Source organism: Ambystoma mexicanum, chromosome 14 (assembly GCF_040938575.1).
Source record: "Ambystoma mexicanum isolate Mex_15411 chromosome 14, UKY_AmexF1_1, whole genome shotgun sequence".
Lineage (NCBI taxonomy): Eukaryota > Metazoa > Chordata > Amphibia > Caudata > Ambystomatidae > Ambystoma > Ambystoma mexicanum.
The window spans coordinates 28,377,456-28,402,835 of NC_090940.1; the positions used below are offsets into that span (position 1 = coordinate 28,377,456).

At 47.6% G+C, this 25,380-nt stretch overlaps 1 protein-coding gene across 2 annotated transcripts in view; it reads right to left on the reverse strand.

Annotated features, from left to right (window-relative positions):
• Positions 1 to 25,380, reverse strand: part of SRP54 (signal recognition particle 54) — a 607,474-nt gene that overhangs the window by 309,815 nt on the left and 272,279 nt on the right. For both annotated transcript variants that reach the window (XM_069638449.1, XM_069638448.1), the window contains exons 6-9: positions 20,739 to 20,805; positions 20,561 to 20,618; positions 18,880 to 19,030; positions 17,951 to 18,099 (exon numbers count right to left, since the gene is read on the reverse strand). In XM_069638449.1, the coding sequence (XP_069494550.1) occupies positions 17,951 to 18,099; positions 18,880 to 19,030; positions 20,561 to 20,618; positions 20,739 to 20,805 (425 nt within the window). The remainder of the gene's footprint in view (positions 1 to 17,950; positions 18,100 to 18,879; positions 19,031 to 20,560; positions 20,619 to 20,738; positions 20,806 to 25,380) is intronic.

A 25,380-nucleotide genomic window follows, 5' to 3' on the forward strand; every position in this document is an offset into this window, starting at 1 on the left:
TTTGAGGGCAACAGGTTTTGGAGACAGACTTAAGTTGAACTTACTGACTCGGAATACCCTTAGTTTATTTAGGTAGGGAAATCCCACTTAGCATAGGGCAAGTTGGGCCTTACACCATCCTGACATTTAAGTAAATACAAGGGTTTTATTTAGAACATTGAATCAGTTGCCTGCGTCTTGCTTCATGATGCCTTCACAACCCCTAAAATCTATAGTGTGTCATTTCCCACTCCAAAAATCCAATTATGTGCACCACATTTTCTACCTCCAACAATCCATCTAATCGAACATTGAGCCCTTTTTGGCAATCCCCTTAGATATTTGACATGAGAAGGGCTACCAGTATGGGCCCTCTAGGTGTGCAGCCGAGGGGGGTGTAAGGACGGGACACCAGTGCATATTTCATGTCCTGATCAGATGTTAGGGAGAATGTACAGTTCTGTGCTAATTCCTTTTAACCTTAAAGACCCCCAGCTCTATTGCTGGACTCTAGACTTTTTAACTCCTGCTTCAGTGGGACGTTTTAACACTCGCTCATGTATTTTCTCTGACTAGGATTTTTCTGATTCTGTTTTATGGAGTCTGGTAAACTCCACAGGCTTTTGCTTTTTGCTTGGTGACACACAGCACCCACTGTGCAGTGCCACTGAGAAGTCCTTTGGACTTCTCTTAAGGTTTAAATACAGTTTCTTGTGAGAAATGGTAGGATGACTTTGGTTTTACTTACCTTTTCTTTTGTGGGTCCAACACACACCACCTTATGTGAGGTGCTGGGGGTTATATTGTAACGCCTTATCCCACTCCTCATGTAACTTTTTGTTACCCTGACTGAAATGGCTGGTGGCCATGGTTACTTTTTACTACCTTTTGTGCAGCGTACTAGCAGGCCGATTTCTCAGCTGCAGTACAGCACCCATGGGTGACCATTTTTCCAAAAAGCCCCCCCCCCCCTCCTTTTTTCACCATTTCTTCTTTTTTAGTTCTTTCTGGCCTTCTACTCTGTTTAAATTTGGTTTGAGTCCTTTGTGCGTTTTGCCTTTGGCGAGCTTCTGCCCTGAAGCCTGTCCAAGCTCCAGTAGGGGAAGGCAGGAAGTGAGGGAGGAGCCTGAACCTTCGCTGTTCTTGGTCTGTAGGAATGCCTGGCTGAAACCAGGTCTAACTGGGCGGTTGTCTGTCCTGGAGGGTAGCCACCCCCCGGTGATAGACAGCTGCATGACTGAATGAAATTCTGCATAAAAGGCGAGGATTTTGGGACTACAGGCAGTCGACCACTGGAATAAGACATCTGGCAAAGAGGATGAGCAGCGAGGCCAGCAGCACTTTCCAGGACCGTGAAGGCACCAGTGAAGACTTGCGGCTGTGCTGACCCGGTTTTCACATCGACAGGAAGATCCACAAAGGAAGACTTCCTCCCTTAGGCCGGTTGGACCAACTAGCCTCGAGACCTGCTTCATTTTGACTCAACCCCCAACTTGCAGCGACCTTCCTGGGCTGTAATATCCCAATACCCATTACCCATTGTACCTGGACTATCATCGAGTGCATAAGTCTTCGGAAGAACAAATCCGGCTGAAACTTCACCGGCATCCATGGGGTCCTACAAAAGCAGGAATTCTGCATCAAAAGTCCCATCAGAGTTCAGGACCGAGTGACTGAGGAAAATCCAACCGGGGATATTCGTTTCTCCTTGGTGCAGAGAAAAAAAAAAACACAAAGACCCCGCTGAAGTGTATGGAATCCATTGCTGCAGAGTTCCTCTCCAGAGTGCTGCTACAGATGCCTACCAAAGGTCCCCCTTTCGTCACCACATCCAAGGAGCGGAATCAGGGTCTCCATCACTGCATCAGGAAGGAAGCCAACTGGAAAATATTCATCTTTAAGGTACTGTGGGGCTAGGGTTGTAACTTCCTTGTGCCATTTCCGGTGCTTCCTGGCCCGGGAAGTACTTTTCTCACCTATCTAGACTTGAACTCAACACACTTGCGCAGGCCCAACAGCTTGTGCACCATCAGGTATGCTCTTCCTGAGCTCCTGGCTGGAATTCTTCAAGAATTCTTCACGACTGTGTGATTAACCTTTTCTCTGAAGAACTGAATCAAAACTAGAACTATCCACTTGACTTTGGTTATCCTAGTCCCCTAAAGGCTCCACTTCTCAACCCTATTGGATTTGGCAGTGCTGGTTCCACCATAGGTTTTAAATTGTGTAACACTTTTTCTGCTGGGAACCAGACTACCTACATCCCTCTGGGAGAAGAGACTATTCCAACAGTGGCTAAAGTGTGTTATAGGTAATTCAAGGGCAGCACGCCCTATGTGTCAAAATCGACAGTTATTCAGTTAGAGAATCACCTGATTAGACCAATACTTGTTACAAGTCTATCTTTCAACATATATTACTTTGTAGAACACTGTTCAGAGCTAGTAATGCAACTTGTATACTACTTTCTGAAGGGCCTACTCAATGCTAAGTATGAACGCTCAATAACCATTTTAGAAAGCACTAAGCAATTTAGGGAAAGCAAAACCCAATTACAGTTTAATAAAGACCACATATTTCAAGTTAAGTAATTAGCCTATTACACCATTTCAGGGTAAAACCTAAATAGTTGTGGCTCGCGCCAGCAATTGCTACAGGGAAATTACAGTGACAGTTCCACTGTTTAACTAGTAGTGGCTTGCACCAACAATTAGCACAGTAACCTTTAGTTAAAGTCACTCTAGTTCAGAAGTGTGCCATACAATTCTAAGGTAAATAGAACCTACTATACTTTTCAGAGGGGGCAACAAGCATGAACACCCAGACTGTTTCAGATCTGTAGAAAACAGATCAGGGAAAGAAACACCCAATAGCACACTTTCAGAATTACTGTTATTGAAAGCAGGTAAAGCTATTGGTGAGCTTTTACAATCATTCAGTTAAGAATAATAAAAGAGTACTAACTCTTATTTTTTTTTAGAAGTAGAAGGGAGGGGAAACGTCATTCAAAGTAAGATAACTTTTTAATGGAGCAACCAGCAGCAAAAGTAATAACTTTTGTAACACTTTGTAACGTATTCTCTTCTAGAGATACAGTTACACTAACTCATTTACAATTAAGCAGGTTTACACTTATTATGCTTTCAAGACAGGATCCTTCTCTTATAAAGCCTTTCCCTAGTCTGTAGCATGAGCTTTCTCAGAGGCAGAAGAGGGATCCCCAGTGGTCTAGGAGCCAGCTGTAGGCAGGTCAGGGTAGGTTCCAGAGAATATCTTCTTTAGTTAGAAGTGTTCACAGACTTCATAGAAGACTTCCAATATGCGTTCCAGCATTAGGCCTGAGCAAGTGGTATATGCAAGCTCCCAACCACACAAATCACCCACTCAGCCTCACAGAATTCACAAAAGTCTTAAGGTAAGTATTACCCAAGCCAACAGTACCTCAGGAGAAAAGAAGAGCTTCAGAGTGGATGCCTTCAGGATGCAACGGCAAAGGACACTGTCCCTGGATTACTGGTTGGGAGACAAAAGAACTGGACACTGGATGGGAACTTGCAGCAGTCGCAAGAGGAGACTTACAGCAAAGGTTTCTTCATCGATTCTCGTGGCTGTGGATTTGTTGTCTTTTTACAGGAACCCAATGAACGAAGAATACCGCTGGTCGGATTCTCTTAACTCTCTCTCGGTCCTTTACTCTAGTGAGGGAACTTCAGGAATTCAATTTGTGTCACTGGAGGTGCAGCAGGAGTCAAATACTTTGGATGGACTGGGACTTGGGAAGACCATGCACTGCACACAGGCTTGAGGTCCCCTGGTTTTGGCATCTTGCAGCTCATGAAAGGTCGCTGCACGTCAAGGGATGGCTCGTTTTGCAGGTCTTCTTAAGAGACTAGTGGATCCCACCAGCCTCTGGGCAGGAGCTGTCACATTCGGTACCCCCAGGTCGATTGGAACTAAGGGTGGCACCAGGCTCCTGTTACACAGCAGGCTCTTCGGTTGCTGGAAAGAGCTAGACGTCTTTCCTTCATCTTCCTCTTCGGATTTAGCTCCAGTGGTCAACTTGTCAGCTTCTAGAGTCAGATTATTTATCAGGAACTACAGCACAACTACTGCAAACTTCCTCCAGTTTACAGAAAGGGATGGGCTGGCTGCCCTCCCCTGCTCCTCTTTTGGGAATACGTTCCTTTCAGGCAAGGTGAATGTTAAGCAGGATTGGATGCAGTGACCAGCCTTGTCCTCTTGGTAAGGGGTAACCCACCTATTGGTATAGGTCTGCACTACACAAGTTGGTAGAGTGACTGAGCAGCCAGACTTATCTCAAGAGGGGTAAATGTGAGCTGTAGAGATGCATCACTGAGATTCACAATTACAAGTATCCAAATAACACTAACAACTCAAGGTTTTATAGTAAAATAATAATGTATTTATTTAATGGTCAGTTTTAAATAAACCTTCTTTAGAAAGGGCAATATGCAACAATAAAAATACACTTCATAACATTTCCTCAGATATAAGATGAGTAGATACCCTTTTGGGATGCCTCATGCACACTTCTTACACCCTAAGGTGACTTCAATAGCTAGGACAATGTTTGGCATTAATATATCACTTTTTACACTTAATGCAATGCCGAGGTTGTGGAAAAGGAAAAGGTTAAGGAAGGAAAAGGTGAACAGATTCTCAGAGCATATGAGCACTTTGCAATCTCCCAAGCAATACAAGTTAAACTTATGCAGCACTTATGAGGGACAGTTAGAACCAAAGCCAAAGGGTTAGAAGAGTCTGCAGGGAGGCTTGCAGGACAGCCACCCTGCTGGGTGAGTGACAGCTAGGCTGGAATGAATGACAGAGTACTGAATAAAAGGCAAGTCTTTTGGCTTGGAAGGCAGAGTCGGCCACTGGACGAAGGAACCAAAGAAGAGCTTGAAGAGGACGCCTGCTGCAACTCCTGGACCGTTGGTTTGCCCGGTGAAGCCCTGTTGCAGTGACTACTTGCCAAGTTCGCATCGACAGAGAAGCCCCTGCAAGGACGACTTCTCCCTTTGAGTTTGTGGGACCAATCAACTCCAAAGTAAGCCACCTGGACACCCATCTCGGAGCTAGTTGAATTTCCTCAGAGTTGCTGCAGGAACTGTATAGCCAGGGAGAGGGACACCAGATTGTGTGCGTTCCTTTTAAGCTGACCTAAAGCTTTTGGAAGATCCTCCGGACTCCCACGAAGCAGGCCTGACCAAGCCTCAGCCCCCTCAGCAGAGTGGTGCGGGACCCCATAAGCAAGGGCAGGCCACCTTGACAACCAGGAACTGCGCTTAATGCCATTTGCTATACCGCAAGGAGCTGAAACGCCAAACAGCCACTGAAAGTCAAAATTGCCGGTTTTGACAGTACTGGGGCAGTGCAGGAGTCCCCCGATGCCCTCCCTCTTGTCCCCACGACTGAGGCCCAGGAACAATGAGATCTGCATAGCTGCACAGGAACAGAAGTCATTAGCTGCATCTTTTCTTCTTTACCAAGGTACTGTAAAACAAGTCTAAGAACTTACCTCTTACTGTAGAAGTGCTTGTAACTTCCACAACTCACAAATCTAATCAGCTTGTGGCCTTAAATTTGATTCTTCATTTCATCAAAGACTCCTAAGAACTTGTGCAAAGACTTTTCCATTACTTACCAGAACGGATTCATCCTATCCAATACTTTTGCCCATCGACTTAGGCTTAGCCTATTGAATTGAATGACTTCTAGTGAACTGCACTGCTTAAGAATATTTGTGGTCTCATGTGTTCTAATAACCTTTGCCTTCTACCAACTTCTTTTTTTTAAACTTTGGTTTTTATTGGCATTTTGTAATACAACAAACTCCTCCCTCCCCCTCCCAACGCTCCCCCCCTCCCTCCCCGTGTCCAGTTCACAGTGTTCGTCTAGGGAGACTCCTAATGTACCCTCCGAGACCTGTGCCTCGGAGATGATGCGATTCGTGACCACGTCACCTCTTGACTAAGCGCCGCCTTCCCCCGGGGCGTGGGTCTCCCAGTCAATTGCCAAGTGTCGTGGAGCTAGTCCTGCCCCTTCCGGGCCAAGATCTGTACTTCGGAGTCAATGAACATCACAACCACAGGATTGTTGCAAACTCACCCAGTACGTGAGAAAGGAACTAGAGTCATTGGTTCACCATAGCAGTTAATTTGTCCATCAGAAACATATGTTTCACTTTTTTCAGCCAATCTTCTTTGGAGGGGGTTTCCAGGCTCTTCCATCTCTGAGCGAGAGCCACTATGCCCGCCCTCAACACGTTTCCCCACATCCTTGGGTATCGGTGTAGTTCAGTTTCCTCCGGGGGGAGACCTAGCAACATCGTTAGGGGGTTTAGTGGTAGGAGTTCCTCTGTTACCTCCGCTATCCAGCCCCTCACTGACCCCCAGTAGGCCTGGACCTTTGGACAATGCCACCATATGTGGCCCCAGGAGCCTGCCTGACCACATCCTCTCGGGCACCTTGGCGTGACCCCCGTGAACATCTGCGACAGTTTTACTGGGTCTCTGTGCCACCGCTGCAGTATCTTAAAGTTATGTTCCATATCTGAGGTGAATAAGTTCCCGTGAAATGCAATTTTGAATATTCTAGCCCAAGCGTCCTCAGAGATCTCTTCACCTGCCAGGTCATTCCAAAACGTGCGGAAGCTCCGCCTACTCTCAAGGTTGTAAGTATTTAAGATTTTGTACATACTAGATACCGCACCCTTTCTCGATGTCGCTGAGTCGAGGAGCTTCTCGAAAGGGGTCAACTGTCTCCTCAGGTTAGGACCCCATGGCTGATCACAGAGGATGCCCTTAAGGCGAAGGTACTCTAATATGGACAGGGATCCTCGTCCCAGGGAGTCTCTCAGGTCCTCATAGGATAGGAATTCGCCCTCCCTGAACATCTGCCCGGCACATTCCATTCTCAAGTCCGACCAGGTCTGGGAGTGCCGGAACCCCTCCCCCCCCCGCCAACTTAAAGGGATGGCCCCAGAGAGAGGTCATCGGGGACGGCCATGTGGTAAGATGCGCCGTCTGGGGGCCTTCTCTCGAAATGTCCCAGAGAACTCCCAGGGTCGGGTGTGATTTCAGGTGTTTTGGGATCGTCTTGCGTGGGGCCCATAAGAGATCGTGAACCTTTAAAGGGTGAGCGTCCATGTCTTCCAAGTACGACCAATATGTTCCCAGACCTTCTTTCATGTGCTCCAGGAGGACGCGCAGTTGGGCAGCACAGAAGTACAAATGAAAGTCCGGGAACCCAAATCCCCCCCTCCTCCCTTGGTAGGGTCAGGGTAGCCCTCCCAGTCCTGGGGGTTTTCCTCTGCCACACAGTCTCAGACTGCAATTTGTAGATCTCCAAGGGTCTGTGCCTGGACACTGGTTGGGAGTGCTGTGAAAAGATACAGGAGCCGTGGTAGTATGTTCATCTTCACTGCGGTCATCCGGCCATACCAAGAGAGGATCATTTTGTCCCACCTCCTCAGATCAGAGGAGATCTCAGACATTATGGGGCCATAATTAGTGGTGCTCAGATTAGAGGGGTCCCTGGTGAGAAGTAGGCCCAGGTATCGTATAGCATCTTTCCCTACTACAATCCTGTTTAACCTGTCCAGGGGGTCCTGGACTGGGTCTTTTGTTCTCATCGGGAACAGGACAGATTTTGCGGTATTAATTTTCAAACCTGAGAAGCGTCCAAACTCAGTCACCAGGGCTAAGAAGGGAGGGGGGGGGGGGGGGGGGAGTGAGGAGCCTGGGTCTACCAGATATGCCAAGATGTCATCTGCAAACAGGGAGAGTTTGAATTCCACCTCCCCCCTTCTAATACCCCTGATGCCCGGATGGGATCTGATAGCTATGGCCAATGCTTCCATCGTGAGGACGTATATCAGGGGGGAGAGTGGGCAACCCTGTCTCGTCCCTCGGGAGAGAGGGAATGAATCGGACAGCTTCCCGTTCACCTGTACCCTTGCTGTGGGGGCTCTGTAGAGGGCCGATAACCAACTCATAATGTGGGTCCCGAAGCCCATTCGTTGGAGAAGGAGTTCCATATACCTCCATTCGACCCTGTCGAAGGTTTTCTCCGAGTCTAGGGAGAGGACACATGCGAAAGCTCTGAATTCTGGGCATAAATGGAAGAGGTCTATTGTTTTGCGAATGTTATCGGAGCCTTGCCTACCCCTAATGAAGCCCACCTGGTCCCCGTGGACTAGACTCTGCATTATCCCCTCCATCCGCTTCCCCACCACCTTGGCTAGAATCTTAACATCGATATTCAACAGAGATATAGGGCGGTAAGAGGAACACTCTGTGGGATCCTACCCTTCTTTAGGCAAGGCTGCTATTATGGCCCCATCATGGATTCAGGGAGGGCGCCCCCGTCCAGTACAGCATTGAAGACTCTCACTAGGTATGGGGCCAGGGCGGAGCGAAATCTCTTGTTGAAGTAAACGGTAAACCAGTCTTCCCCCGTCTTCCTTTTCCACTTCATCCTCGGTCACCGGGCCCTCCAACCCCTCCGCCATCTCCCTAGACAGAGACGGGATCTGTACGGAATCCAGAAAGGACTCTATCTGGGTCCCATCCCCGTCGTATTCCGATGTGTATAATGCCTTGTAGTAATGGCGGAAGGCCTCTCCGATATGGGGAGAGTCGCAACCAAGGTTCCCCTGGGCATCCCTTACCTCTTTCACCCTTCTACTAGCCTGGACCCCTCTCAGCTTCCACGCTAAGATCCTGTCCGCTTTGTCCCCTTTGTCATAGTATTTTAGTTTTACCATCAGGAGGCTCCTCTCCGTTTTATGCAGGAATAGGTCTTTTAGCTGAAGTCTATAATCCTCCAGCGCGGCCACCCGATCGCCCTCCAGGGCTTGCTCTGAGGAGCCCCCTGGCTGGAGGCGAGCTATTTTTTCTCGCAGTGCTTTCTCCTGGGCCCCTCTCCCTCTTCTTTCGGGCTCCCATTTTTTATGAGGACACCTCGTAGGGTTGCCTTGAAGGCGTCCGAGAGTGTGTGTGTGCCCACCTCCCCAATGTCATTAAGCTCATAAAACTCTATGGCGTCCGAGACGGCCTGGGCATGGACCTGATCCTTCAATATGGTATTGTTGCATGTCCAGCGTCCCCTGCGCGCTCTACACCAGTCAACCGCCAAGGTGAAACGGACCATATCATGGTCTGACCAGGGGACAGGGTCCATCCTGTAGCCCGCCACATATGGGCGGAGGGTTTCATCCACAAAGATGTAATCTATCCTAGAAAAAAAAGAGTTGTGGATGGTTGAGAAGTGAAGGAAGGGACATCTGTTCGGGGGATCCGAATTGTATCCGCCAGGCACTCATTCACCCTTACGGAAGTTTCGCACCATGGCTTAATCTGCGGATCGGAGGGATTGGGACCCCACCTGCTTTCTATCTACGGTTGTGTCAAGGACCATATTGAAATAACCCCCCCCCCCCCCCACCACCAGCGGGCCCTGCACAAACAGTTTTAGCTTGTCTCTTACTTCCTCCCAGAATAGGGTTTGTCCTTCATTTGGGCCATACACTACCGCCAGGGTTAGGGGGAGCCCTGTAAGGAGCCCCGTACCAGCAAGTATCAGCCCTCGGGGTCCTTCAAAATGGCCTCTCTCTCAAAGCCTGCGTTCCTTGCGACCAGTATGGCCACCCCCCTCTTCTTTCCCTTATGGGATGCGTGGAAGACCTCTTCAATTCCACCCCCTCGCATTTTGGGCTCCTTCCCTCGTGCCCAATGTGTCTCTTGGACGAAAAGCAGGTCCAATTTCGCCCTCGTAAATTCCCTGCAAAGCAAAGATCTTTTCGTGGGGGAATTCAGTCCCCGCACATTCAGGGTTCCCACTCCCAGGGCCGGCCGGCCGTCAGCCATAGTCCACGTTTCCCCCTCTCTTGGTCAACAACTTTGCATCGGTACTCTTTTCTGTCTCCCTTTGCCTCCTTGTTCGGACACTTGTAAAACTTTTCCCCAACTGCCCCCCAAACCGCTTTCCCAACAAACAAATCCCAACTAGTTCGTAGCCCCCTCACCCCCCTCCCCGGCATCCAGCCGTTAAGTTCCGCCATTTCTGGTATTCCAGCCGGACCACCAGCCTGCCCTCCCTGGCCAGGCGATCCTTGCATAGCTTCTTACTATGAGCCCCCGCCCCTCCCCCCCCCAACTAAGACACCCTCGGTAAGTTCCGCTTTACATCGCTTTCTGGGGAATCTCATTCCGGTGTGGCCTCCAATTTTTCCCCCCTGATACCGATCTAGGAATGGGCCGGGCACTCCAGACGCTTCTTGCCCCCCCAGGAGATTATCCCTCGGAGTCATTCCTCTCTCCTTCCTTTGGAGAGGGTGTGTTCATCTTCCTAAATTTCCTTGCGCCTGTTCTTTCTTCTTCCGCCCGATAGGCCCGGGCCATCTGCGCCGCCTAGAGCCGGGCCAATGGGACCCCTTCGAGGGGTTGGTTCCGACACATAGTCCCGGATAGCCTCCTTGATGTCCTCCTCTGTGATCAACATCGATCGCTGGCCCAGGTATTCAAAGGCTAGAGAGAAGGGGTAGCCCCATCTGTAGCGCACACCTTTTTCCTTCAGCAGCTGGGTGAGGGGGCGGCACATCATGCGCTTGGCCAACATATATGCGGAGAGGTCCTGAAAAATTGAGACCTTGGAATTGTTATATGCGATCTCCTGAGCTTTCCTGGTGGCCTCCAGCACCCTTGTCTTTTCCGAGTAGTAGTGGAACCGGACCAGAATAGAGCAGGGCCCTCCTGCCAGTCCTCCTGCTCTGTGGACACGGTCAAAGGTGAGTTCTGTGGTCATTTCCTCTTCAAAGAGGAGGGCAATAATGTCTCGCACCACTCGGATGACCTCCCGTTACGTTTCCCCCTCAGCCTCGGGAAGCCTGAAAAATCCAAGGTTGTTCCTCCGTTCTCTATTTTCGAAATCATCCATTTGTCTCGCCCTCTCCTCTTCCTTCTGTAGGGCAGATAGCCTCATATTCGTCTCTACCTCTTGAATTGCTGAGGTGGACTGGTTGGTCTCCACTTGAAGTCGGTCTTCAACTTTGCCCACCCTTTGGGCCATTTTTTCGAACTTTTGCGCAATATCGGAGCGCATGTCCCTGATCTCTTGTACGATTGAGGCGAAGCCCCTTTGCATGGCCCGCATCGAAGGCTCCGGGGCTTCCGAGTGGACTATTTCTCTGTCGTGGGACGGGCCGGTGTCACGGGGACCAGTCTCCTGGAAGCGGAACTGTTGTAGATTCCTCTGCCGATTCATCTGGTGCCCCCCCGGGCCTCTCCGGTGGGTGTACCTCGGTGCTGTGGGGGCCCCGGGATCACCCGGCAGGCCAGCAGGTGCCACACAGATGGGGACCCCCTCGGGGGAGGGAGGACAGGCAGGAACCACTCTCCCTTCGCATCAGTCGTTTTTCGCTGTTCTTGGGGGGCTGCTGTCGGGTGGGCACGCGCCACGTCTCCCTCTGGTGGGGCCCCACACCCGGCGTGGGAGTCCCCGGGTTCTGCGGTGTCTTTTGTGCTTTCCGTGGGGGGGGCGCTCTCCCCCCGCTTCTGTGATCTTTCGTTGTTCCTGGGGGCCGTTGCCGGGCGGACACACACCCCGCCTCCCTCTGGCGGGGTCCTCGCACCCGGCAGGGGAGTCCCCGGGTCCTGTGGTGTCCTTCGTGTGTTCCATGGGGGTGACCACTCTCCACCCACCTCTGTGGTCTTTCGTTCTTTGGGGGGGCTGCTACCGGGCGGGCACACGCCCCGCCTCCCTCTGGCGGGGGCCTCGCACCCGGCATGGGAGTCCCCAGGGACCCTCTGTTTTTCGTGCTCTCTGCTGGGGGGGGGCTGCGGTCTCGTCCCGATCGTTGTACGTGCGCAGCCCATCCGCCCGCCCCGCACTCCTTCTCCGGTTTGGCGGGAGCAGAGGCCAAGGGAGGATTTGCGGCCCCCGCGCCGCCTCCCCTTCTTGTCCGGCGACTGGTGCTGACGATTGAGTTCTGTTCTTCCCCGGGCGCAGGCCACTGGTGCCGCTGCGTCTGCCCGGGCGAGGTACGGGAAGGCCGCCACCTCGCTCTGAGGACGTAAGCCCACCCCGTGTGGCCTGGTGGCTCCGCTCCACGGTCCGCTCGCCTGGCGGCAAGGCGATTCTCTCCGAGGGGGGGCTGACCGCCTCTGTGACAGTCTCCAGGATCGGTGGGCCTCCGCGTCTCCCCCAGCCTCGCGGCCGTTCGGGACGCCCATGATGCTCTCTCCGCCGAGGTGCTGGATCTCCTCTTTTCCGGGGTCCCTGGACTCTGCTGTTTCTTACGGGGGGGAGCCCCGGAGGGTTCACTGCCCGTTCGGGCTTCTTTATTCTCCCTGGGGGGGGCTTCGGGGGGAGCTCAATCCCCGTTGTGACTTGGCGCCTGCGGGAGCTCGGGAATTAGGCAGCCATTGCCTATGCGCCCTCCTGGTGGCTTCTTTTACCAACTTTTAACGAGTATGCTGAATGCCAACAGTAAGGTATTAATATCCCCATCACCCTTGTTACTGAAGTCCCCTGTCGGTTTAGGTTGTGTCTGTGGGCCATCCCAAAAGGGCCTTGTCTGATTCAGAAACTCAAAGTGTACAGTATTGAAGTATATTTGTGTGTTACTATTCTATTTCTCCCTTCTGAATAAGGCTTTATAACTGACTGATAAATTAATAATTTTTCATGCAAGAAACCTTGAGTGTAAGAGTTTATTTGAATACCGGTAACTGAGTGTCTTTACGTAACTCCACTACAGCTCACATTTTCCCTCTTGAGATAAGCCTGGCTGCTCAACACGCTACCAAAACTGTGTAGTACAAGCTTATACCAAAGGTTAGGTTGCCTATACCTGTAGTCATAGTTTGTAGTGTTCCCAGAGGGTACTGCATTCAAACTTTGCCTAACAGAGTCTGCACCACCTCAAAAGAGTGCTGGACCCCAGATGTGAGGAAAGTCCATAAAAGGTATCCGAGAACGCAGTGCTGCTATTCACGAGAAGCTGAAACCGCGAAGTGCAGCTGATCTGAAGTTTGCACATTGCTGTTGACATTCAAACCGTTGTGCAGGAGTCCCCAGACGTCCTCCCTCTTGTCCCCACAACTGAGGCCCAGGAACAACAGGATCTGCCATACTACAACTGGAACAGAAGCCAGCTGGAACCAATTTCTTCAGACCTAAGGTACTGTAAACTAAAGGGTACTTACCGCTTGTCGTATAGCCTTGCCAGCTCTCAGTTGAGACTAGGTTGTGGCCCAAAAGTGATTTCGTTTTCTACAAAGACTTCTAAAACATTGTACAAGACTTTACTACCTTCAAGAAGTGCTTCAGCTCCCCTAGACTTTGCTCAATTGACATTGGCTGTCCTGGCTCCCTGAAAGACTCTTCTAACCTCAGACTTTGTGCTTTAACTATCCTTCAACAAAAGTCACATTCTATAACTTGTGTAGCTGGGAAAGGGTTAATTTACTTTGCATTGGGGGTTCAAAAGTACTTACCTGCTTAAGAATATTTGTTAACCATAGTTTTATTCCCCAACCCTTTTCCTTTTGACACCAAACTCATTATTGCTCTAAATGTACCAGTGATATATTAATGTCCACAGTGTCCTAGTTATTTAAGTCACCTCAGGGTGTAGGAAGTATCTGTGTGCCATCCAAAATGGGCATCTACTGATTTATGGAAACAGAGTCTGTATTTTTGAAGTATATTATGTTGCATATTTTGCTCCCTTCTAAAGGAAGGCTTATTCAACTGACTTAAATTAATAAATTGTTTAATCAAGAAACCTTGAATTTAAGTGTTATTTGGATACTGGTCACTGTGAAACTCTATTACAACCCTACAGCTCACATTGACCCCTCTTGAGATACGCCTCTACCAACTTGTGTAGTACATGCATATACCAAAGGTTGGGTTAACTATTGCCAAGAGGACAAGGCTAGTGCAGTCTCCCACAGGGTACTGCATACAATCTTGCCTAACAGGGCTACCAAGCAACCCCTCCCAGTACTTCCACATAAGATGGAGTGTACTGGACCTACATAGGAAAAACCGGTAAGTAAAGTCAATTTCACTTTACTACTCTTGGGAACAGTAGTTCACCCAAGAGAAGGTATTTAAACCTTATGAGAACTCCAAAGGACTTCCATGTGACACTGCACTGAAGGTGCAGTGTGTCACAATACAAAAGGTGGTGCCTATGGAGTATGTCGGACTCCAAAACCAAAGAAAGAGTCCAAATCAGATTTTAAAAAATACATTGAGTGAGAAAAAGGTCTCTCACTTCAGGATTAAAATTAAAAAGTCCTATAGTCCAGCAAAAGAGCTGGGGTTCTCGAAGGTTCAAGGGAATTAAAATAGAAATGAGAATTCTCCCTAACAGTGAAAGACAAAGGGCTGCAGAGTTTTGGATTCGTCCCTCGCTTCCTGCCCTCTCAGACACTGTGGAGCCTCTGCAGGGAATACAAAGGATTCCCGCCAAAGACAAAACTTCAACTGAGGCCTATCTCGCCCAGAATGGCAGAAGACGACCTACGAAACAAGCAAACGAGAAAATGTGGAAAACAGGAACCCACCATTCTAGCAGAATGTTGGCCCTCCTGTGCATTACTGAGGCTGATTTGACAACCTGCGAGTAATAACAGGGACATTTCCCCAAAATGACTGAGGTAGCGGAAGTGACATCACACAACCCTTGACCTCTGATGGCATCACAGGAAGTGATGTCATTTGACCTCACCCCCAAGTAATATTGCGGGAAGCGATGGAATGCAACCTTTCACCCTTCGACAAAACAGGAAGTGGCATCACATAGCATTGTTCCGAAGTACAAAAATATGGTTATATCACATCACTATAATGTGATATACATTTCATACAAGAATGGATCGCCATATGCATCGTTAGGATCAGTGTGTATAGGACATATTACCAAATTACTGTGAATGCAAGCAGACGTCCACGGTCAAATGACATGTTATTATGTAGCACTTAAGCGCTTTATATAGAAAAAATACATACAATATCACCCACCCTGTGTTGCTACTCATTTATCGACCTCAGAAGGATGAAAGGCTGAGTTGAGGTGTTTAAGAACAGACTAAATCAGTGACTCATCCCCTGTAGTGTGCCTGAAATAAACCTTTAATGAGTCTAGCAATCATTGTATAGAATTCCAGAAAGACATTATTTGGTATTCCTATTATTTCTTATTTATGGTCACTGCTGAAAGTGTTAGACTTGTGCAACCCTTGTTCATTTTATTTTAAGAGCCCTGAACACGAAAGCCAGCCACTCCAGAGGCAAAGAGCCACATTGCGCTGGCCACAGCCCAGGAGCTTGCATTAAAAAAAAAAAAAAAATAAACTTTTTTTTACATTTTGTTTTTTTAGGGGTAGCAAGGGAGACCTCTGGGGTCACAGTGGTGATCCCTAAATGACGTCCCCAAGTAATAATGACAAAGTCATAAAAGTAGTTTCACTGCCACCAGCCATTCAAGTAAACTTAATTGTAACAAAAAGTTGACCAGGTAAGTAAGGCAGCGGATACTTTGTATTCCCCCTGTACTCCACATAAGGTGGGGTGTGCTGGCTCACTACAATCAATGTAAAGGGGATGAGAATCCCACTTTACTTCTTGGCAACAGTCTTTCACCCAAGATCAAATAAGAGAAACAGGGGAGCCCAAAGAGGCAACGCAGCCTAAGCCCAAAAGTTATAGGAAACTAACTCCAATCACACACTATGGAGAGACATAAAAATGTCACCCATAAAAAAAAAGTAAAAAAAAAAAAGACTAGGTGAGAGGGGGGGAAAAAGATTCCCACTCAACTAGCGAAAAGGGAACATAATTACCAAGTCCAAGTAAAACGTTCTGGGGTTGCCACAGGTCATGAAGATTATTCACATTTATGAAAATCTTACCCAACAACGCAACTAACCAAACGGTTATGAACAACAAGGTTAAAAAAGGGACACAAAGACTCTCCCACTCAACACTGTAAGGTGAGGAGTGCAGGGCAAAATCAGATACTTTCACATCAGAGTTCTCCTGCACCGAGTGCCCCCAAAACAGATGAGCATAGCAAGCAAAAGTAATACAAATACTCCACTTGCCGCCAAAGGTCAAGGCAGGTTAAAAAGAAAAGAAAAATGTTGGGGGTTCACAGATGTCTATGGAGGGGAAAGCAGTAAAACCAAAATCTTGCCTAGCAGTGGGCTACTGGTGGACTGGGGTAGGCGGTACACAAGTGTGTAGGTTTTTCTAGGGGATACCCTAATCTTGCCGTCAGTTCTGCTTGAGTTCAAATGAACTCTGCAGGTGTACTTAACCTACTGCAGGATTTTGGTGTTGAAAAACTGCTGCTACAATTTTGAGACAAGGTTTGGCTATACCTGCTGGGCTTATGTTTCTGTACATTTGCACCGTTTTGATTGTTGGATGCTCAACGTCGTCCTCTGCAGTCTTTTTCCTTCCCCTGTTACTCTTGTATGTGCTGGGCCGGCCATGCTGTGACCATCTCTGGGACATTGTACTGCCTTTGTGTAGGAAGCAGTCATTGCCCAGTAGTGTATTTGGACACCAATACCGTGCCAATTGTGTTGGTTTGGGCCATCCTGGGGCTTCTCCACTGTTGTATTCATTTTGGGACAGTTTTCTGCTGGTTGGCTTGTTTGAGGAGCACCTCACATTCTGCCCAGCAACATGACAACTCCTGGCCGAAGTGTGGGCTGGGACTAAGATGGTTCACCCACACAAGGCACTGACCGACATTCAAGAGCTGGAATGCCACAAAGTGCATGCCATTTCCTCTCTGAGAAGGACACAAGATGGCACAAGAACAGATCTTGTACCAAGAGATATATTGGAAAAGAGAAAAGAAAAAAAAAAGCACAGTAATACAGAGAAAATTGATTCAAAAATAGTTACTGTCGCCAGCATGTTCAGTGCCCACCTGGTATGTTACATAGACATTTTTTTTAAGGTGGCTTGTGCTAAACTAAAAATAAGGTGGACAAAAGGGAAGAGATACCCTGTACAGGTAGGGACAGACCAGTGCCCGCTAACGAAATGAGAAGCAAGCAACTGAGGGTGGCAAAAGGGGGCCAAAAAAACAGAATGCAAACAAAAAGCAGATATGCTGGAGGGTACGTACTCTTCCGCAACTCTATATTGGTTTAAGATTCACCTATTGTACATAATTAGTGCAAACTAGGCTTGGGTCCAGATAGTTTGTTTTTCTCAAAATTTAAACGGACGTCAACATTGGGTGTGTTTGCAATAAGTCACATATAGGACATCACCCCAGCCTCCAACAATAGGCATTCCAGTAGGTGCCATCTTTATACTTCTACCATTGGGCTTGGCCTCAAGAAAGCAATGCTGAAAAGTAAACAGTAGTGTTAAGGTTACCAAATGACCCCATGTCAAGGCTGCCTTTGCTTTTACTTAAGTTTAGGCTATCTCATTCAAGTTAGCTGGCCCGAGACTACAACTCCCAGAATGCAATTGGCAGAGAAATGAAAGCTCAGTACAAGGGCCATGGTTTCACTGAGAGCAAAGGGCCATCTGGTAACCTTAGTCCAAGACAAAAGAGGGCAATAATACATCACATTTCAACTAGGATGATAAGCGGGTGGAATATAGGCCCAACTGGCAACAATGCAGGTTGTACAACAATACACGTTTTTGTGAATAATATCGTTCAAAACGGTTGATAGGCGCTAACAGAGAATCTTTTCTTTCACTTTATTCTGAGCGTTCACCAGTTCCCACACAAACACACACGCAGAAAGAACCATGTGCGAGACACAGGCCAAGAAGCATGTTCCCAAAGGACTGTGGCCTCCAGCTCTTCTTCCATGAAAGTTGAGCCAAGCTGCGCCGACAAAAATGTGCCCAATTCTTCACTTGCTACTCTCCGCGTATCATGGTTCACACTTACGCGCTAAGGGCTCCTCCACCTTTCGCGTGCCCGTCCAACTTTGTGACGATGACCGAGGCTACATCCACTTTGTCTTTGAAGGCCTTCGCCTGGCTCTCACAAGCCTGTCCAATGGAGGCGTCCATCACGTACACAATGTTGTCCGGTTGCTGAAAGAAGGATTAAATAAAAGAGTTAAGAGGTTACCACATCGCCCAGAGCAGAATGCAGAGGGATGGGTGCTTGAAGGAGAGGCAGGCATAACACCTTAATGACAGGTGGCTTTGGAATTGTAAGCAAATCATTGGGAGGAGGAGTGGCAAGAGAAAGATGGTGGTTGTACATTTGTTAGAAAAGTGGTAACCTGGCGTGTGAGGGGACAGCACAAGCAGTATAGCGAAGAGGCTATGTCCCCATGAGTTGAGGAGAGTGGTGGCCAACACGACACCAGTTACCTCTACAGGAGAACATATCAATCTGGAACATTAGCCATCACAAACGCTTAATTAAAGAGTTAAGTACTTGACAGATTTCTGCCCTTTATATACTGCAGTGCATTCATACATATTCCAAAACTTCTGATAAACACTCTGGCACGTAGCATGGTTTCCTTGTCAAACCCTCCATGCTTAGATTAGCATGGTCCTTTCTAGAGGATATGTTGCAAAGACTATGTACGTTGATTATCCTAGTCAGAGGCTAAGATCGGAGGTAAAGGCCTTACTTTTTACCCTAAACCCAAGTACTATTTGGACTACAGCTTTACCACAGCTCCCACAAGACGAACACAGAACCTGACGCTTGTGCACAGATAGTCCATCTAGGAGGGATAGCCCCAGAAACTTGTCTGAAAGATCTACATACTACCAGGGAAAACCCTGCTCCCCAGTGCCTGAGATGATTGTGTACCCAGAGGAACAGCTCTGCTATCTCAGGTCTTCTGTTCTTACTATTGCATTGGACACTTGCAGCATTTCTTCGAAGAGCGAATCCTCCTGCTTGTGTCGGCCGCTTGTGTCCACAATGAGGATTTCAAAGTTCTCGTTCTTAAACTTCTCTACACCTTCGGCTGCAATAATGACAGGATCCATCTCGGTGTAACTGTGAGAGAAAAGATAGCTCTTAATCATATGCGAATTGTGACCACATGCCTGATCACAGAGTCCAAGACAATACCTGAGACAGCGAGGGAACTGTGAGGTCACCAGTTACTGTTCACATGCTGCGATAACCAGGGAACTTTCTGGGCAAGGCAATACCAGATAGGCCATAGGAGACCACCAACAGGGGCCACCAAATGGGCCACTCGTACCAAACGCAAGTGAAGGAGGTGCCACAAAGTCAAATACAGAAAACCCTTAATGCCCAACACATTGAAGGACAGCTCTTAAGTAAGCAATAATGCAGCATAACGAGATTACCAAGTGTTTAACAGCCCTTGGCCCACGAAGAAGGACCTACGGACATTATCATGTAATTATGCCCCTAATAGGCAGGATTTATTGCCTTTAGAACATTCTACCGCAGGAGGGTAGAAGGATCTGTGTAAAACAAGTAAAGCGCAAGGAGAAACACTAGACTTTCTGGATGAAAGGCTTTTACCAGCTATTATATCCCTCACCTATTGCATTGTCTGCAAAGGAACTGCCAACATTCCAATGTTGAAGTTATGTTTTATAAACCCAAACTGATGTCCTAACGGGCTTATGGTTTTACTGGTTTTGTAGCAACTCTTTCTAACTCTGCGCTTGCTTTACCACAATTACTGAAATTATTCAGTATGATTATGCCAACGGTTGATTAACTGGAGTAAAGTGTAGAGGTTCTACTCAGAACTCCCCCTGCCCCCCATTATGGGAGTATACATGTATCTTGATAATAGCTTAGGGACAATACTACCCTGAAGTTTTCATATGTTTAGAGTGTACTTCTCTAACTGGAATTACCGAATTGCTCTGAGTGGCTCATTGTAGCCCTAAACCATTCGCACCCATCCTGAGTCTAGGCTTTACCAATCAACTACCCTATCCTACCCTTCTGCCACTGGGGCTGGGTGGATTGTGAAAATCCACCTGAACAATGCACATCCTGGAGCAATGAAATCTGATCATGAGGCACTCTCCAACCCCCCCCCCCCCCCCCGGCCAGCCAATATAAAGAAAGGGCTGCAGGCCCCCAGTCTAGTCCCCAACACCCAATTTCCCTAAAAGAAACGTAAAGTGTTTAGCATATGCTCCAGTGTCCCACATAGAGCTCAACCTAGCTGCTGATTTCAGAAGTGCCTTTTTAATTCACTCCCAAATCAGGCCCTTCTTAATCCACTTTCAAACTAGCCACGGTTTCACCAGATGCCTTACGAATCAAATCCCAAACCAGGCATTGATTTCACAAGACATCGATTAACCAGTAATTTCAGCACCAAGAATCACTTCATTAGCACAAAGAACTGGGACTACTTTTAAATGTGAAAACATGTTGACAAGACCTGTAGTTATACCGAAATATCATTTTGCTTGCCAGAAACAATCCCTACATTTGGCAGTAAATAAAGCTACATCCTTCATAAGACAAATGCTCATTTTTACTAACTACTGCCAACATGCCACCATCACAGAGTGCAGAGGTACATACCTCCCATAGAAGGGAATTCGTGCTTTCGTGGCATTCTGCTTTAGCTGATCAAAGGCACCTAAAAAAGTGAAACGCAGTTATGGCTGAACTGATGCTCCATACACACACAGAAAAGGGGATAGACATCACACCAAACATGGGGACAATTTGGTAAAAGGCTGCTCAGGAAGAGAATCACCTGCTCTGAAAGTATCGGCACAGATGAGGCATGTTTTCCATCCTTTCCTCTGGTAGTAGTACGCCAGCTGTGGAGAGAGGAAACAGTTGCCAGTGTAGGATTAGCAAGCAAAGAATACCACACAACTCATCCAGTCTGCCCATTTCCTGCCCACTAATGACATCAAGACCCTGCATGGTCTCAGGTTTTAGTACGGCCTACTGAAAACTAGACTCAGGAAACCACTGTCTTCTCCTTGCTTTATTCATTTTACATGTTGCGTTGGAGCTGTCATTTTAAGCAGAGATAAAAGGGACAGGGTGGTTGACATTTTGGAGTAAGCGCGATACAAGAAGGGAGCGGAAAGCACTTGGTCTGTGTCAAGGCAGATTCAGTGTTCCTTACATTAAGAAGGAAGAAACAAGTTTTCACACGACAGGGGGTTGGGGACATGGTAAGAAATCAGGGCGGTGGAGTGGAAGAGAGAAAAAAAAAAACACCATGCCACAGCCAGCAAGCAGGACTCCACACAAGAGACCACATGGGCATGTTCCTTTACGGGGTGGTGAAACTGCAGATAGCAATATTACTCAAGTGCCATTTGGGCATTGTGGAGAATCCTACAGATCCCCCCACTAAAATCCTGCCTAAAGTCTCCTCCCAGGTGGCCAGGAGAGCACAGACACTTCCTGATCCCAATCCTGGGGGTGGTGCACTGTGGGAGGATCATCTGGGTGGAGACAAGGCCTAAGGCGGTGGGGAGAGTGTGCAGGCTGACACAGGATTTCTCCTTGGAGGGGAATACTCTCACCATGGGGTGAATGGAGGAATTTGCTTAGTGTCTTTTTGATATATCTCAACCTCCTACTAAAGATGGAACAGTAAACTCCCAAAGTATAATTCAACAAAATACCATACCTAAAGAACAGGTCTTTGGTACCCCTAAAATCATATATCCTCCCGAATGCAAAAGATAAACCAAAAGGAAAGACGGCAATGTGGCCTTTCCTATCCCAACTGTAGAGGCGCAGATGACGTGATTTGTAGTGCCCGTCCCCTCGCCTCCGGCATACTAGAAGCAAAAAAGGAAGACTGTGCATGGCACCAGGTATCGTCCCAATACCACACCGAAGATATGAGAGACGCTATGCACTCAGACGTATCAAATGTACCCTCGCATTGAAGTGGCGGAAGGATGTCAGCACACACCATTAGACATAGAAGAGCTGTAAGTGCGAACAGATGAAAGTAAAAAGACATCATAAAGGGAAGACAATGACGCACAGAAACAATATAAGAATACTTAGAATTAAGGTGTAATCCAAGTAACAAAGTAATAAAGTATACAGAGATGATGAAATCATCTATGCAGAGAAGACAAATGAGAAAGCTCAACAAATGTATGTATGCAAAAAACACAAGGTAGATGAGTTACATAGAAGCTTACTGCAGTAGAAACTAACATGAGTAAAGCGCCTGTGATGTAAAGATGGACGTCAGATTTTGTCAAAACTACCTCAGAGAGAAACCAAGGCTGCAAATCAGAAACACTGCAGAAAACAGCTTCCTGCGAAGAACAAAGAATATCTGTTTTACTTAGTGTTGGAAACCTGACAATATTCTCCCACCCAATCCCTCAGGAACATCCATTCAGGTGGCATGGGAAGGGCCATCGCTTTTGAATCCCGACCCTTGGGGTGGACAAGAGGGAGGATCACCCGAGTGGAGGGTCACAAGGAATTGGGAGAAATATACCCAAGGGCGAGACATTGTATTCCCCAGTCCCAAAACCACCTCAACCTACTCTCACTTAGCCTTCATGGTGTATTTCCAATGTCAACCGATCTCCCACTCCCCATTTCGAACAAATACTGAGACGAGGAAGAGGCAACTAAGATCAGTAAAGATCACTGATAGGCATAACATGGGGAAAATAAGGGTAACTTACTCTAGAAAGAACTCAAGTTGTCCCACTAATGGAGACAGGCAGGGTCAGGCATTCAATAGTAACTATTCACACCTGGTTCCACTTGACTGGTCTTTCTACTATAAAAAGGTGCGGTCTTACACAAATGGATGAGCGAATAGGAGAGCAAGCAGAAAAGCGAGTTGGGAGGAGAGCCGAGACACCAGAACTCCCCAGGACCAAAGGCCAGACAGACGCGGAGAGACTGCAGTTTGCAAAAACAGAAGCGTGGCCAGGGAGCTGTGTCTCCAGGGAGCCAAGAAGGGTCCGTGTATGGGAGCCGAGAGGCATGCCGACCTCCTGCAGAACGTGTGAATTTGGATGCTTGTTTCTCTGGGCCGGTGAGACAGCCCAAGAGTTTCCGAGGGGCAGGCTGTGAGACCCTGACCTCAGAACAAAGCCATTGTGAAGCCGAAACGCAGAAGTCAGCCCAGTGAGTCTAAAAGCATTGCAGAGCTGGGTTGTGACGAGCGGGATACAAAGTAACATAAGAAACGCATAGGAAAGAGGATCACATGTGCGCGAGTGTTCGATTTAAGTTAAATGGGAAGACTTCTACAAAGGAAAAGGTACAAGTAACAGTAAACTCGAAACTGAGGAAACGCACATGTGTGAAATAATAAATGGAATAAAGTTGGACAATTAAATGATCTGAGTGTAAGGGGCCAGTTGCCCGTGGAAAAGGTGCAAGAGGCCCGAGAGGAAAAGTGTAAAAGAGTGCGAGTGACCCCGAAATAAAGAAGTGCAGGGTTGCACAAAAGAGGGAAAGAAGCGTGCAAGAGTCACAAACAAGAGAAGGAATAAAGGAGAGTGCAAGTGTGCATGACAAAGGGAAAGGAATACAGGAAAGTGGTGCAGGAAGCACCTGAAGATAAATGGGTGCAAAGGAAAGTAAGAGTAAGAAACAAAGAAAGGGGCAAAGGATCCGAATAGTTGCACTGAGGAAAAGCAAAGAGCCTGGCGTTTTAAAAAGCTTTTAATTCTACCCCATGAGAGGGTGGTGTGTAAGAAAGACTATATAAGGAAAAGGCACACCCTGACCAGCTGAATTAGTGTTTGGAACTAGAGGGGCCCAAGTTTGAGAAAGGGGGCCCTGTGAAGCAAAAAAAAAAAAGGAACTGGGATATATTTTTTTGTGAGTTGAAAGGTGGAAGAGGCCTGGGCTTGGGGAAGAGACCCCGAGAGGCCTATTGAGGAAACTGACTGTTAGTGTTGAAGGATATTTATAACACGCACTATCACCAACAAAGTGGTCCACTGGCACTCCAGCGGCTGTGAAAGGGAAGTGGATGGGATGGGTTAGTAGGATCGAGTGGGAAAGTGCAAGAGCTTTGATGTGTTGTTGGCAGCTTCAGTTCGGTTAACACCATTCGCTGAGCTTAGCTGTGCTTTTCGGTTGGTTGCCGTCATCTGATGTTGTGCTAGACGATGTGTGGTTTGTTTTTCTGTTTTGTTGTTGCGGTGTGGAGAAGTATGTGCAGTGTGTTGTGCTTGGAGGAATGGTTGTATTTGTTTAGAGAGGTGTATGCAGAGGGGTAAGATTTTTAGTAGGGTTGGTTAGTGGCATCATTATCTAGACGTGACCCATGATTAACTTCATAATTCTATCTAAATACGACGTATGCTGATCATTCACAATTCTATCCCATTCCCACTTACCCAGGTGCACACTGTGGCTGACCAACACAATTGGCATGATGCAAAGCGTGGTCACCCCACGTAATGAGGACAATTTCAAGATGGCTACCTTGTATGGTAAGTGCCTGGGGGAGTGGGATAATAGGCAATGAGATAGGCAGTACAATTAAGGAGTAGTACAGGATGGCTAGCGTAATGGTTTAAGTGCCAGGTATGGACGCCATACCACAATGGGCTACGTGCATCAGACTACAATCTTAGAAATAAGAGTCGTTGGGCAGTTAAGATGTGAGAAGTTGCTAGCTAACGGTTCACCTAGTTGCGATAATCGATAAGTAACACTACCTGGAAAAGAGGTTGACACAGTAGGTGTATATGAGAGATGAGTTTGCCATACGAATGTGGGTACATGCAGACTTTTTGGTGTAGAAATTAGAGAGGTGGGGCAGTTTAGTGGAGTGCAGTGATGGCTATGCCCCCCTGTTCGCGCCACACTTACCTAGTCAGTCGGTGCCGGTTGACAGAACCAGGCTTCTAGCTTCGCAGGCAGACACAATCTGGAGCTGCTCCTTCAGGAGCTGCCCTTTGCCTTGGGTCCCTTAACCAAAGGGCTACACAATGGGTAGTGGGCTGCACTGGTCAATTGTATAAGATGGGCGCAAAGGAACAATCGGGGTAGGGGGTATGAAACCCGATTGTATGGAGAAGCCTGGTTTGTTATTATGGAATCATTACCCATCATTACAGAATCATTGCCCCTTGTTAGAGAATCATTACCCATTGTTAGAAAATCATTACCCATTTAGGGATGCAGTTATCCATCAATCATTCTGATTAGTGACATGAAGTAGTGACATCATTAGACTATCCACATTATTCTGCCACTTTGTATGCATTTGCAATCTGCTATAGATTGAGGCCTGTTATATTTGAAGTGCCATGTATAGACACGTTATATTTGTAGACGCATGTAGAGATATTTTGTTATGTATTATGTATGCATTATAGAGACACGCATGAGTGTGCACTTAGAATATGCATGGAGTCTGCATTTTAGAT